At 44.6% G+C, this 13,973-nt stretch overlaps 1 protein-coding gene across 5 annotated transcripts; it reads left to right on the top strand.

Moving 5' to 3' along the window:
- The first annotated feature begins 7,646 nt into the window (after window positions 1-7,646).
- LOC135529912 (C-C motif chemokine 13-like) lies at window positions 7,647-10,205 on the top strand. Of its 5 annotated transcripts, XR_010453763.1 has the most exons (5): window positions 7,647-7,837; window positions 8,037-8,154; window positions 8,399-8,638; window positions 8,792-8,840; window positions 8,997-10,205. XR_010453763.1 is itself a non-coding variant. In XM_064958318.1 (3 exons), exons 1-3 carry the CDS (start codon window positions 7,774-7,776, stop codon window positions 8,490-8,492), a joined length of 276 nt encoding a protein of 91 aa, XP_064814390.1. In that variant the 5' UTR covers window positions 7,647-7,773; the 3' UTR covers window positions 8,493-10,205. The 5 variants fall into 5 exon arrangements, 1 of the variants encoding a protein (XP_064814390.1); XR_010453762.1 differs by having other exon boundaries at window positions 8,792-10,205; XR_010453761.1 differs by having other exon boundaries at window positions 8,399-8,739; window positions 8,792-10,205.
- Window positions 10,206-13,973: the final 3,768 nt, after the last annotated feature.

Raw genomic sequence — 13,973 nt, 5'->3', positions numbered from 1 at the left:
CTCTGTTGGATCTTCCTTGCTCAAAGGTTTCCTGTGTTATATCATGAATGGTCCAACGAACATCCAGCCAACTTCACACAACTGTGGGAAAAATTGGAGTCAACATGTGGAACGCTTTCAACACAATGTTTTCCTCAATCCGCTCCACAATAATCTCCAACACTGCTGGGATTTTCATGCTCAACAGTTTCCCGTGTGTATCAACAAAGGTCCACCATCCAAATCACACAACTGTGGGAAGCATAGGAGTCAACATGGACCAGTATCCCTGTGGGAAGCATAAGAGTCAACATGGACCAGTATCCCTGTGGGAAGCATAGGAGTCAACATGGACCAGTATCCCTGTGGGAAGCATAGGAGTCAACATGGACCAGTATCCCTGTGGGAAGCATAGGAGTCAACATGGACCAGTATCCCTGTGGGAAGCATAAGAGTCAACATGGACCAGTATCCCTGTGGGAAGCATAGGAGTCAACATGGACCAGTATCCCTGTGGGAAGCATAGGAGTCAACATGGACCAGTATCCCTGTGGGAAACATAAGAGTCAACATGGACCAGTATCCCTGTGGGAAGCATAGGAGTCAACATGGACCAGTATCCCTGTGGGAAGCATAGGAGTCAACATGGACCAGTATCCCTGTGGGAAGCATAGGAGTCAACATGGACCAGTATCCCTGTGGGAAGCATAGGAGTCAACATGGACCAGTATCCCTGTGGGAAGCATAGGAGTCAACATGGACCAGTATCCCTGTGGGAAGCATAGGAGTCAACATGGACCAGTATCCCTCCGATGTCAACAACTACAGACCAGTATCCCTTCTTTCTTTTCTCTCCAAAACTCTTGAACGTGCCGTCCTTGGCCAGCTCTCCCTCTATCTCTCTCAGAATGACCTTCTTGATCCAAATCAGTCAGGTTTCAAGACTAGTCATTCAACTGAGACTGCTCTTCTCTGCATCACGGAGGCGCTCCGCACTGCTAAAGCTAACTCTCTCTCCTCTGCTCTCATCCTTCTAGACCTATCGGCTGCCTTCGATACTGTGAACCATCAGATCCTCCTCTCCACCCTCTCCGAGTTGGGCATCTCCGCGCGGCCCACGCTTGGATTGCGTCCTACCTGACAGGTCGCTCCTACCAGGTGGCGTGGCGAGAATCTGTCTCCTCGCCACGCGCTCTCACCACTGGTGTCCCCCAGGGCTCTGTTCTAGGCCCTCTCCTATTCTCGCTATACACCAAGTCACTTGGCTCTGTCATAACCTCACATGGTCTCTCCTATCATTGCTATGCAGACGACACACAATTAATCTTCTCCTTTCCCCCTTCTGATGACCAGGTGGCGAATCGCATCTCTGCATGTCTGGCAGACATATCAGTGTGGATGACGGATCACCACCTCAAGCTGAACCTCGGCAAGACGGAGCTGCTCTTCCTCCCGGGGAAGGACTGCCCGTTCCATGATCTCGCCATCACGGTTGACAACTCCATTGTGTCCTCCTCCCAGAGCGCTAAGAACCTTGGCGTGATCCTGGACAACACCCTGTCGTTCTCAACCAACATCATGGCGGTGGCCCGTTCCTGTAGGTTCATGCTCTACAACATCCGCAGAGTACGACCCTGCCTCACACAGGAAGCGGCGCAGGTCCTAATCCAGGCACTTGTCATCTCCCGTCTGGATTACTGCAACTCGCTGTTGGCTGGGCTCCCTGACTGTGCCATTAAACCCCTACAACTCATCCAGAACGCCGCAGCCCGTCTGGTGTTCAACCTTCCCAAGTTCTCTCACGTCACCCCGCTCCTCCGCTCTCTCCACTGGCTTCCAGTTGAAGCTCGCATCCGCTACAAGACCATGGTGCTTGCCTACGGAGCTGTGAGGGGAACGGCACCGCAGTACCTCCAGGCTCTGATCAGGCCCTACACCCAAGCAAGGGCACTGCGTTCATCCACCTCTGGCCTGCTCGCCTCCCTACCATTGAGGAAGTACAGTTCCCGCTCAGCCCAGTCAAAACTGTTCGCTGCTCTGGCCCCCAATGGTGGAACAAACTCCCTCACGACGCCAGGACAGCGGAGTCAATCACCACCTTCCGGAGACACCTGAAACCCCACCTCTTCAAGGAATACCTAGGATAGGATAAGTAATCCTTCTCACCCCCCCCCTTAATGACTTAGATGCACTATTGTAAAGTGGCTGTTCCACTGGATGTCAGAAGGTGAATTCACCAATTTGTAAGTCGCTCTGGATAAGAGCGTCTGCTAAATGACTTAAATGTAAATGTATCCCTGTGGGAAGCATAGGAGTCAACATGGACCAGTATCCCTGTGGGAAGCATAAGAGTCAACATGGACCAGTATCCCTGTGGGAAGCATAGGAGTCAACATGGACCAGTATCCCTGTGGGAAGCATAGGAGTCAACATGGACCAGTATCCCTGTGGGAAGCATAGGAGTCAACATGGACCAGTATCCCTGTGGGAAGCATAGGAGTCAACATGGACCAGTATCCCTGTGGGAAGCTATGGACACCTAGTGTTCATGCCACGTCGAGGCTGTTCTGAAGGAAGTACAATGTTGAAAGAGCTGCAAAACCTGGACCCGTACAAATCAGCTGGGCTTGACAATCTGGACCCTCTATTTCTGAAACTATCCGCCGCCATTGTCGCAACCCCTATTACCAGCCTGTTCAACCACTCTTTCATATCGTCTGAGATCCCCAAGGATTGGAAAGCTGCCGCAGTCATCCCCCTCTTCAAAGGGGGAGACACCCTGGACCCAAACTGTTTCAGACCTATATCCATCCTGCCCTGCCTATCTAAGGTCTTCGAAAGCCAAGTCAACAAACAGGTCACTGACCATCTCGAATCCCACCGTACCTTCTCCGCTGTGCAATCTGGTTTCCGAGCCGGTCACGGGTGCACCTCAGCCATGCTCAAGGTACTAAACGATATCATAACGGCCATCGATAAAAGACAGTACTGTGCAGCCGTTTTCATCGACCTTGCCAAGGCTTTCGACTCTGTCAATCACCATATTCTTATCGGCAGACTCAGTAGCCTTGGTTTTTCTGATGACTGCCTTGCCTGGTTCACCAACTACTTTGCAGACAGAGTGCAGTGTGTCAAATCGGAGGGCATGCTGTCCGGTCGTCTGGCAGTCTCTATGGGGGTGCCACAGGGTTTAATTCTCGGGCCGACTCTTTTCTCTGTATATATCAATGATGTTGCTCTTGCTGCAGGCGATTCCCTGATCCACCTCTACGCAGACGACACCATTCTATATACTTCCGGCCCGTCCTTGGACACTGTGCTATCTAACCTCCAAACAAGCTTCAATGCCATACAACACTCCTTCCGTGGCCTCCAACTGCTCTTAAACGCTAGTAAAACCAAATGTATGATTTTCAACCGTTCGCTGCCTGCACCTGCACGCCTGACTAGTATCACCACCCTGGATGGTTCCGACCTTGAATATGTGGACATCTATAAATACCTAGGTGTCTGGTTAGACTGTAAACTCTCCTTCCAGACTCATATCAAACATCTCCAATCGAAAATCAAATCCAGAATCGGCTTTCTATTCCGCAACAAAGCCTCCTTCACTCATGCCGCCAAACTTCCCCTAGTAAAACTGACTATCCTACCGATCCTCGACTTCGGCGACGTCATCTACAAAATAGCTTCCAACACTCTACTCAGCAAACTGGATGCAGTTTATCACAGTGCCATCCATTTTGTCACTAAAGCACCTTATACCACCCACCACTGCGACTTGTATGCTCTAGTCGGCTGGCCCTCGCTACATATTCGTCGCCAGACCCACTGGTTCCAGGTCATCTACAAGTCCATGCTAGGTAAAGCTCCGCCTTATCTCAGTTCACTGGTCATGATGGCAACACCCACCCGTAGCACACGCTCCAGCAGGTGTATCTCACTGATCATCCCTAAAGCCAACACCTCATTTGGCCGCCTTTCGTTCCAGTTTTCTGCTGCCTGTGACTGGAACGAATTGCAGAAATCGCTGAAGTTGGAGACTTTTATCTCCCTCACCAACTTCAAACATCTGATATCTGAGCAGCTAACCGATCGCTGCAGCTGTACATAGTCTTATCGGTAAATAGCCCACCCAATTTTACCTACCTCATCTCCATACTGTTTTTATTTATTTACTTTTCTGCTCTTTTGCACATCAATATCTCTACCTGTACATGACCATCTGATCATTTATCACTCCAGTGTTAATCTGCAAAATTGTAATTATTCGCCTACCTCCTCATGCCTTTTGCATACAGTGTATATAGACCCTTTTTTATCTACTGTGTTATTGACTTGTTAATTGTTTACTAAATGTGTAACTCTGTGTTGTCTGTTCACACTGCTATGCTTTATCTTGGCCAGGTCGCAGTTGCAAATGAGAACTTGTCTTTATTTAGTATGGTCAGGGCGTGAGTTGTCTTTATTTAGTATGGTCTGGGCATAAGTTGGGTGGGCAGTCTGTTTGTTTTGTCTTTATTTAGTATGGTCAGGGCGTGAGTTGGGTGGGCAGTCTGTTTGTTTTGTCTTTATTTAGTATGGTCTGGGCGTGAGTTGTCTTTATTTAGTATGGTCAGGGCGTGAGTTGTCTTTATTTAGTATGGTCAGGGCGTGAGTTGTCTTTATTTAGTATGGTCAGGGCGTGAGTTGTCTTTATTTAGTATGGTCAGGGTGTGAGTTGTCTTTATTTAGTATGGTCAGGGCGTGAGTTGTCTTCATTTAGTATGGTCAGGGCGTGAGTTGGGTGGGCAGTCTGTTTGTTTTGTCTTTATTTAGTATGGTCAGGGCGTGAGTTGTCTTTATTTAGTATGGTCAGGGCGTGAGTTGTCTTCATTTAGTATGGTCAGGGCGTGAGTTGGGTGGGCAGTCTGTTTGTTTTGTCTTTATTTAGTATGGTCAGGGCGTGAGTTGTCTTTATTTAGTATGGTCAGGGTGTGAGTTGTCTTTATTTAGTATGGTCAGGGCGTGAGTTGTCTTCATTTAGTATGGTCAGGGCGTGAGTTGGGTGGGCAGTCTGTTTGTTTTGTCTTTATTTAGTATGGTCAGGGCGTGAGTTGTCTTCATTTAGTATGGTCAGGGCGTGAGTTGGGTGGGCAGTCTGTTTGTTTTGTCTTTATTTAGTATGGTCAGGGTGTGAGTTGTCTTTATTTAGTCCGGTCAGGGCGTGAGTTGGGTGGGCAGTCTGTTTGTTTTGTCCTTATTTAGTATGGTCTGGGCGTGAGTTGGGGTGGGCAGTCTGTTTGTTTTGTCTTTATTTAGTATGGTCTGGGCGTGAGTTGGGTGGGCAGTCTGTTTGTTTTGTCTTTATTTAGTATGGTCAGGGTGTGAGTTGTCTTTATTTAGTCCGGTCAGGGCGTGAGTTGGGTGGGCAGTCTGTTTGTTTTGTCCTTATTTAGTATGGTCTGGGCGTGAGTTGGGGTGGGCAGTCTGTTTGTTTTGTCTTTATTTAGTATTGTATGGGCGTGAGTTGGGGTGGGCAGTCTGTTTGTTTTGTCTTTATTTAGTATGGTCTGGGCGTGAGTTGGGTGGGCAGTCTGTTTGTTTTGTCTTTATTTAGTATGGTCTGGGCGTGAGTTGGGTGGGCAGTCTATGTTTGTTTTTCTATGTTTGTTTTTGTGTTCAGCCTAGTATGGTTCTCAATCAGAAGCGGGTGTCGTTAGTTGTCTCTGATTGAGAATCATACATAGGTAACCTGGGTTTCACTGTTGGTTTGTGGATGTTTGTTTCCGTGTGAGTTTTTGTCGCCACATGGTATTGGTTCGGTTTTCATTTTCATCACATCGTTTACTGTTTTGTATTTCAGTGTTCAGTTTTTTAATAAATCGTCATGAACACTTACCACGCTGCATCTTGGTCCGATCCTTACTCCTCTTCAGACGAAGAGGAAATCTATCGTTACAAATGGTTTATTCTCTTTAATATAGTATTTGTTCTATCCACAGCAGAAAAGAGCCTCCATGCCACTCAGTGCTATTATAACTCTGACCCCAGGCCAGTGCAGCTCCATACTGACCAACACACATCTCACAGCACAACACCAGTGCCAAACTGACCTGGAGTCAGTCTCTGTATCACATCTGACATCAGCTTATTTGAAAACAGGGGAGTGGAGCTGGGTGGGGAGCGGGCAGGGATTTCAGGGGGCAGTTCTAGGAGGCAATATCACACCTCATAGCTTGGATCCGATACGCTGTGTGTGACTGGGGCCAAGCAACGCTAGAACCCACGTTGTGAAAGATTTAGGTTTAATCCAAGAGTGTTGTGTGTGTTGCAAGTTGACTTCTTGCTCCAGTATGGCTGTAGACTTGGAGGCAGATCGTTTCTGCCACGAAAGGGTCACAAGTTGAGGTAACAAAGGTTTTCCTGGACGGCAAAGAAGGAATAGAGACACGATCAAAAGAATGGAAGTCTGGGCTTGTTCCAATCTGGGTGTTTCTGTGCAGGTATGTGTGTGTGGACAGGTGTGAGAGTGTACAGGTCAGGGTTCTGCCCAGGATTATTTAACAAGGTGGTGCAGCTGAGCAGCTGTTGAAAACACCTGTAACTGACATTTCCTGCAATCTACTCATGAATATTGAAGAATGTTATTTTACATAATGGGCCTTCCTCTGACACCGAACGGACCAAAAGTTGTGATATTTAGCCCACAGCCTAAAAGGTCTATAACTCTGTGAACTGTAACCAACAACCTAACAGGGGGCAGGGGCAGCAAAGGTAGCCTAGTGGTTAGAGCGTTGGACTAGTAACCGGAAGGTTGCAAGTTCATATCCCCGAGCTGACAAGGTACAAATCTGTCATTCTGCCCCTGAACAGGCAGTTAACCCAATCTTCCTAGGCCGTCATTGAAAATAAGAATTTGTTCTTAACTGACTTGCCTAGTTAAATAAAGGTAAGATTAAAAAAATAACTCTGAACCTTAACCAACCACCTAACATGTCTGTAACTATGAACATTAACCAACCACCTAACATGTCTGTAACTATGAACCTTAACCAACAACCTAACAGGTCTGTAACTCTGAACATTAACCAACCACCTAACATGTCTGTAACTATGAACATTAACCAACAACCTAACATGTCTGTAACTCTGTGAACATTAACCAACCACCTAACATGTCTGTAACTATGAACCTTAACCAACCACCTAACATGTCTGTAACTCTGTGAACCTTAACCAACCACCTAACATGTCTGTAACTATGAACATTAACCAACCACCTAACATGTCTGTAACTATGAACCTTAACCAACCACCTAACATGTCTGTAACTCTGTGAACCTTAACCTACTACCTAACATGTCTGTAACTATGAACATTAACCAACCACCTAACATGTCTGTAACTATGAACCTTAACCAACCACCTAACATGTCTGTAACTCTGTGAACCTTAACCAACCACCTAACAGGTCTGTAACTCTGAACATTTACCAACAAACTATTTTGATACCTTTCAAGAATGTCAGAACCAATGCATAATGTACATATGAATGCTGAGCAAGCAATTCTACACAAGTTGTTAATGTCAGCAATGAAGAAGTGAGTCCTACTTTTGACCAGAGAAGAGGAACAGAAATTGAGGGAAGGGCTTTTCATGGTCGAGTTGTTATGTGATATCTGTTTATATATAATGAGAGAACAGAACTCAGACATAGAAGACCAGAACATCAGAGACCACAACATCAGAGACCAGAACATCAGAGAATATCTCAGACAATACAATCTTCAGCATCTCAACCATCTCTGAACCATGAAGACCCTGACTGCTCTACTCCTCCTGGGACTGCTCTGCTCCCTGCATACGACTTCTGCAGGTGTGTGTGTGTGTGTGTGTGTGTGTGTGTGTGTGTGTGTGTGTGTGTGTGTGTGTGTGTGTGTGCGTGTGTGTGTGTGTGCGTGTGCGTGTGCGTGCGCGTGCGTGTGTGTGTGTGTTGGGGAGTGGATGACTACCCATATTGTGTAATACGCTGGAGCTCTTTATGTTAACTGTAGTTTATGATCATTTGTTTGCAGGTGTCATTAAGTTGGAAATGGCACCTGAATGCTGTATGACATTCAGCGCGAGGATCCCTCTTCAACAAGTGGTATCTCTCAGAGCAACCTCCAGTAGCTGCCCTCGCAGAGCACTGCTGTAAGTAAGCATAGTCTACTGTAAACTGGAAACATCTGGGCTAGCCTGGTCCCAGATCTGTTTGTGACTTCACGTCAACTCCTTGTCATGCCAAACAGGACCAGGAGTGACAAGGAGTTGGTATGATAGCACAAACACACCTGGAACCAGGCTACATCCAGGCTACACTGTACAAGACAAGATGGAGCCGTTCATATGACAGACTGGATGTTCTGAGAGACAATGTGTTGTGTATCTGTTGCAGTTTCACCACAAAGAAAGGGAAGACATTTTGTGTTGACCCTTCTGAAGCCTGGGTCCAGAGTCATGTGACCAAGATTGAGAGCAGAACCCAATGATGTCATCAACCACCATCACCCCCTAACACCCCAACCCCTTGTTGGTGCACTAATAAGGGAATAGGTTGCCATTAGTGACGCAGACCTTGTCATGCATGTCTATACCCTATCTGAGATTATAGAGGAGGTTCAATGTAATGTACTAGGTTAATACCCTATCTGAGATTGGTATGGATTAGGTTCAATGTAATGTACTAGGTTAATATCCTAACTGAGATTATAGAGGAGGTTCAATGTAATGTACTGGGTTAATATCCTATCTGAGATTGGTATGGATTAGGTTCAATGTAATGTACTAGGTTAATATCCTATCTGAGATTATAGAGGAGGTTCAATGTAATGTACTAGGTTAATATCCTATCTGAGATTGGTATGGATTAGGTTCAATATAATGTACTGGGTTAATACCCTATCTGAGATTGGTATAGATTAGGTTCAATGTAATGTACTATCTTAATACCCTATCTGAGATTGGTATATATTGGGTTCAATGTAATGTACTAGGTCAATATCCTATCTGAGATTATAGAGGAGTTTCAATGTAATGTACTAGGTTAATATCCTATCTGAGATTGGTATGGATTAGGTTCAATGTAATGTACTGGGTTAATACCCTATCTGAGATTGGTATAGATTAGGTTCAATGTGATGTACTAGGTTAATATCCTATCTGAGATTATAGAGGAGGTTCAATGTAATGTACTAGGTTAATATCCTATCTGAGATTATAGAGGAGGTTCAATGTAATGTACTGGGTTAATATCCTATCTGAGATTGGTATGGATTAGGTTCAATGTAATGTACTGGGTTAATACCCCATCTGAGATTGGTATGGATTAGGTTCAATGTAATGTACTGGGTTAATACCCTATCTGAGATTGGTATAGATTAGGTTCAATGTAATGTACTAGGTTAATACCCTATCTGAGATTGGTATATATTGGGTTCAATGTAATGTACTAGGTCAATATCCTATCTGAGATTATAGAGGAGTTTCAATGTAATGTACTAGGTTAATATCCTATCTGAGATTGGTATGGATTAGGTTCAATGTAATGTACTGGGTTAATACCCTATCTGAGATTGGTATGGATTAGGTTCAATGTAATGTACTGGGTTAATACCCCATCTGAGATTGGTATGGATTAGGTTCAATGTAATGTACTAGGTTAATATCCTATCTGAGATTATAGAGGAGGTTCAATGTAATGTACTGGGTTAATATCCTATCTGAGATTGGTATGGATTAGGTTCAATGTAATGTACTGGGTTAATACCCCATCTGAGATTGGTATGGATTAGGTTCAATGTAATGTACTAGGTTAATACCCTATCTGAGATTGGTATGGATTAGGTTCAATGTAATGTACTGGGTTAAACCATATCTGAGATTATAGAGGAGGTTCAATGTTATGTACTAAGTCTAGGATAAACTAATTGTTTATTTTTCAATAACTGTAAACACATTTGATATATCCTGTGAAGGAGTTGTTCATGTTATTCAATTAATGAATTTACAGATATTCATTTTTTGTAACTAGATATTTTATACTGATATAGATATTAATGGTTTGTAACTAGATATTTTATACTGATAAAGATATTAATGGGTTGTTACTAGGTCTATTCTACTAACACAGATATTGTATTTTTCTACAATACTTTCAACCGGTCTGTCGTTTTATTAATTAATAAATGACGGCTTCTGAAGAATTCTCTGATATTCATTTTAACATTCGATTTTAGTGCCTCTAAATGGGGTATGATAGAGGGTGCCAAGCGCACCGGTTAGAGTGCGTCAAGAGCTGCCACTGCTGGATTTTCCATGCTCAACAGTTTCCAGTGTGTATCATTAATGGTCCACCACCTAAAGGACATCCAGCCAACTTGACACAACTGTGGGAAGCATTGGAGTCGACATGTGGAGGCGTTGTGGTGCCTTCTTCACGACAAATAAATAAATATTGAAGTATTTTATTTTACATAATGGCGCCGCCAGTCCACCAGGTGGCGCCGCTCGAACATTCTTTGGGGAGAACTCTGTGTGTCTGTACGTTACCTCCTCTCTGTCCATCATGTTGCATTGGATCCACTTATTGCCTTGGTGTCTGTGTTGGAGATGGTCTGTTCATTCAGCACCGGATCTGAGGGACACAGAACATGGTAGTCAGGAGACCACCTCATTCCAATTCACTCTTCATCAGTACAGGTCAAAGGTTAAAGGGATGGTGAGAGATTCACTCTTCATCAGTACAGGTCAAAGTTTAAAGGGATGGTGAGAGATTCACTCTTCATCAATACAGGTCAAAGTTTAAAGGGATGGTGAGAGATTCACTCTTCATCAGTACAGGTCAAAGGTTAAAGGGATGGTGAGAGATTCACTCTTCATCAATACAGGTCAAAGTTTAAAGGGATGGTGAGAGATTCACTCTTCATCAGTACAGGTCAAAGGTTAAAGGGATGGTGAGAGATCCACTCTTCATCAGTACAGGTCAAAGTTTAAAGGGATGGTGAGAGATTCACTCTTCATCAGTACAGGTCAAAGGTTAAAGGGATGGTGAGAGATTCACTCTTCATCAGTACAGGTCAAAGTTTAAAGGGATGGTGAGAGATTCACTCTTCATCAGTACAGGTCAAAGTTTAAAGGGATGGTGAGAGATCCACTCTTCATCAGTACAGGTCAAAGTTTAAAGGGATGGTGAGAGATTCACTCTTCATCAGTACAGGTCAAAGTTTAAAGGGATGGTGAGAGATTTACTCTTCATCAGTACAGGTCAAAGGTTAAAGGGATGGTGAGAGATCCACTCTTCATCAGTACAGGTCAAAGTTTAAAGGGATGGTGAGAGATTCACTCTTCATCAGTACAGGTCAAAGGTTAAAGGGATGGTGAGAGATTCACTCTTCATCAGTACAGGTCAAAGTTTAAAGGGATGGTGAGAGATTCACTCTTCATCAGTACAGGTCAAAGTTTAAAGGGATGGTGAGAGATCCACTCTTCATCAGTACAGGTCAAAGTTTAAAGGGATGGTGAGAGATTCACTCTTCATCAGTACAGGTCAAAGTTTAAAGGGATGGTGAGAGATTTACTCTTCATCAGTACAGGTCAAAGTTTAAAGGGATGGTGAGAGATTCACTCTTCATCAGTACAGGTCAAAGTTTAAAGGGATTGTGAGAGATTCACTCTTCATCAGTACAGGTCAAAGTTTAAAGGGATGGTGAGAGATTCACTCTTCATCAGTACAGGTCAAAGTTTAAAGGGATGGTGAGAGATTCACTCTTCATCAGTACAGGTCAAGGTTTAAAGGGATGGTGAGAGATTCACTCTTCATCAGTACAGGTCAAGGTTTAAAGGGATGGTGAGAGATTCACTCTTCATCAGTACAGGTCAAGGTTTAAAGGGATGGTGAGAGATTCACTCTTCATCAGTACAGGTCAAGGTTTAAAGGGATGGTGAGAGATTCACTCTTCATCAGTACAGGTCAAAGTTTAAAGGGATGGTGAGAGATTCACTCTTCATCAGTACAGGTCAAAGTTTAAAGGGATGGTGAGAGATTCACTCTTCATCAGTACAGGTCAAAGTTTAAAGGGATGGTGAGAGATTTACTCTTCATCAGTACAGGTCAAAGTTTAAAGGGATGGTGAGAGATTCACTCTTCATCAGTACAGGTCAAAGTTTAAAGGGATTGTGAGAGATTCACTCTTCATCAGTACAGGTCAAAGTTTAAAGGGATGGTGAGAGATTCACTCTTCATCAGTACAGGTCAAAGTTTAAAGGGATGGTGAGAGATTCACTCTTCATCAGTACAGGTCAAGGTTTAAAGGGATGGTGAGAGATTCACTCTTCATCAGTACAGGTCAAGGTTTAAAGGGATGGTGAGAGATTCACTCTTCATCAGTACAGGTCAAGGTTTAAAGGGATGGTGAGAGATTCACTCTTCATCAGTACGGGTCAAGGTTTAAAGGGATGGCGAGAGATTCACTCTTCATCAGTACAGGTCAAAGTTTAAAGGGATGGTGAGAGATTCACTCTTCATCAGTACAGGTCAAAGTTTAAAGGGATGGTGAGAGATTCACTCTTCATCAGTACAGGTCAAAGTTTAAAGGGATGGTGAGAGATTTCTGCAATAAAGTTCTCTGTTACAGTCAGATGAAAAAATGCTTAAAGGGATACTTCTGTATTTTTGCAATGATGTCCTTTATCTACTGCAGGCATGCTAGCAAATACCCATAGACTTCCAGTCATTGTGCTAACGCTAGTCAGCATTGGCTCGTGAAACTTCCTCTAACTTCCTTCATACTGGACACAGAAACAAGTTCAACTGACTATGGAGAAGTACAGTGTCTTGCAAAGGTATTCATCCCCTGTCACGCCTTGGTCTTAGTATTGTGTGTTTTAGTTTATTAGTTAGTCAGACCAGGGTGTGACATGGGGTTATTATGTATTGTATTTCCGTATTGGGGTTTGTAGTGTTTGGGTTGGTAGTTGATTAGGGGTGTGTGTGTGTGTTAATTAGGTTGGCTGCCTGAGGCGGTTCTCAATCAGAGTCAGGTGCTTCTCGTTGTCGCTGATTGGGAACCGTATTTAGGTAGCCTGTTTTTCGCCTTGTATTTCGTGGGTGATTGTTCCTGTCTCTGTGTAGGTTGCACCAGTCAGGCTGTATTAGGTTTCGTTCTGTTTGTTGTTTTTTGTATTTATAGTTATTCGTGTATAGTTCGTTCGTTTTGTCTTCACATAATAAACATGAGTAACTTACACGCTGCATTTCGGTCCGACTCTCCTTCAACAACAAAAGAACGCCGTTACAGAATCACCCACCAAACACGGACCGAGCAGCGTGTCAACAGGCAGGTGCCGCGCAAAGAAGAGCCGCGCAAAGAGGAGCCTCGTTTTAAGGATTTCTGGACATGGGAGGAAATCCTGGACGGAAGAGGACCCTGGGCTAAACCAGAAGAGTGTAGCCGCCCTAAAGCGCAGCAGGCGAAGAGTAAACAGGAGCAGCGTGTCTACAGGCAGGAGCAGCGCAAACAGGAGCTACACGAGAAACAACAGAAGCAGCTTCAGTGGGAGAGGCTACACCATTTGGAGAATTGGACATGGGAGGAGGAACTGAACGGAAAAGGACCCTGGGCTAAACCAGAAGAGTGTAGCCACCCTAAAGCGCAGCAGGCGAAGAGTAAACAGGAGCTACACGAGAAACAACAGAAGCAGCTTCAGTGGGAGAGGCTACACCATTTGGAGAATTGGACATGGGAGGAGGAACTGGACGGAGAAGGACCCTGGGCTCAGCCTGGTGATTATCGCCTCCCCAAGGAAGAATTAGAAGCGGCTAAAGCGGAGAGGCGCAAATATGAGGAGGCAGCACGGCGATGTGGATGGAAGCCCGAAAAGCAGCCCCCAAAATTTTTTTTGGGGGGGGGGCTATCAGGGGGAGTGGCTGAGTCAGGAGACAGACCTGAGTCAACTCTCCCTGTTTATTGTGA

The sequence above is a fragment of the Oncorhynchus masou genome, unplaced genomic scaffold (assembly GCF_036934945.1).
Source record: "Oncorhynchus masou masou isolate Uvic2021 unplaced genomic scaffold, UVic_Omas_1.1 unplaced_scaffold_1208, whole genome shotgun sequence".
Taxonomy (NCBI): Eukaryota; Metazoa; Chordata; class Actinopteri; order Salmoniformes; family Salmonidae; genus Oncorhynchus; species Oncorhynchus masou.
This window is presented reverse-complemented; position numbering and strand designations above follow the sequence as displayed.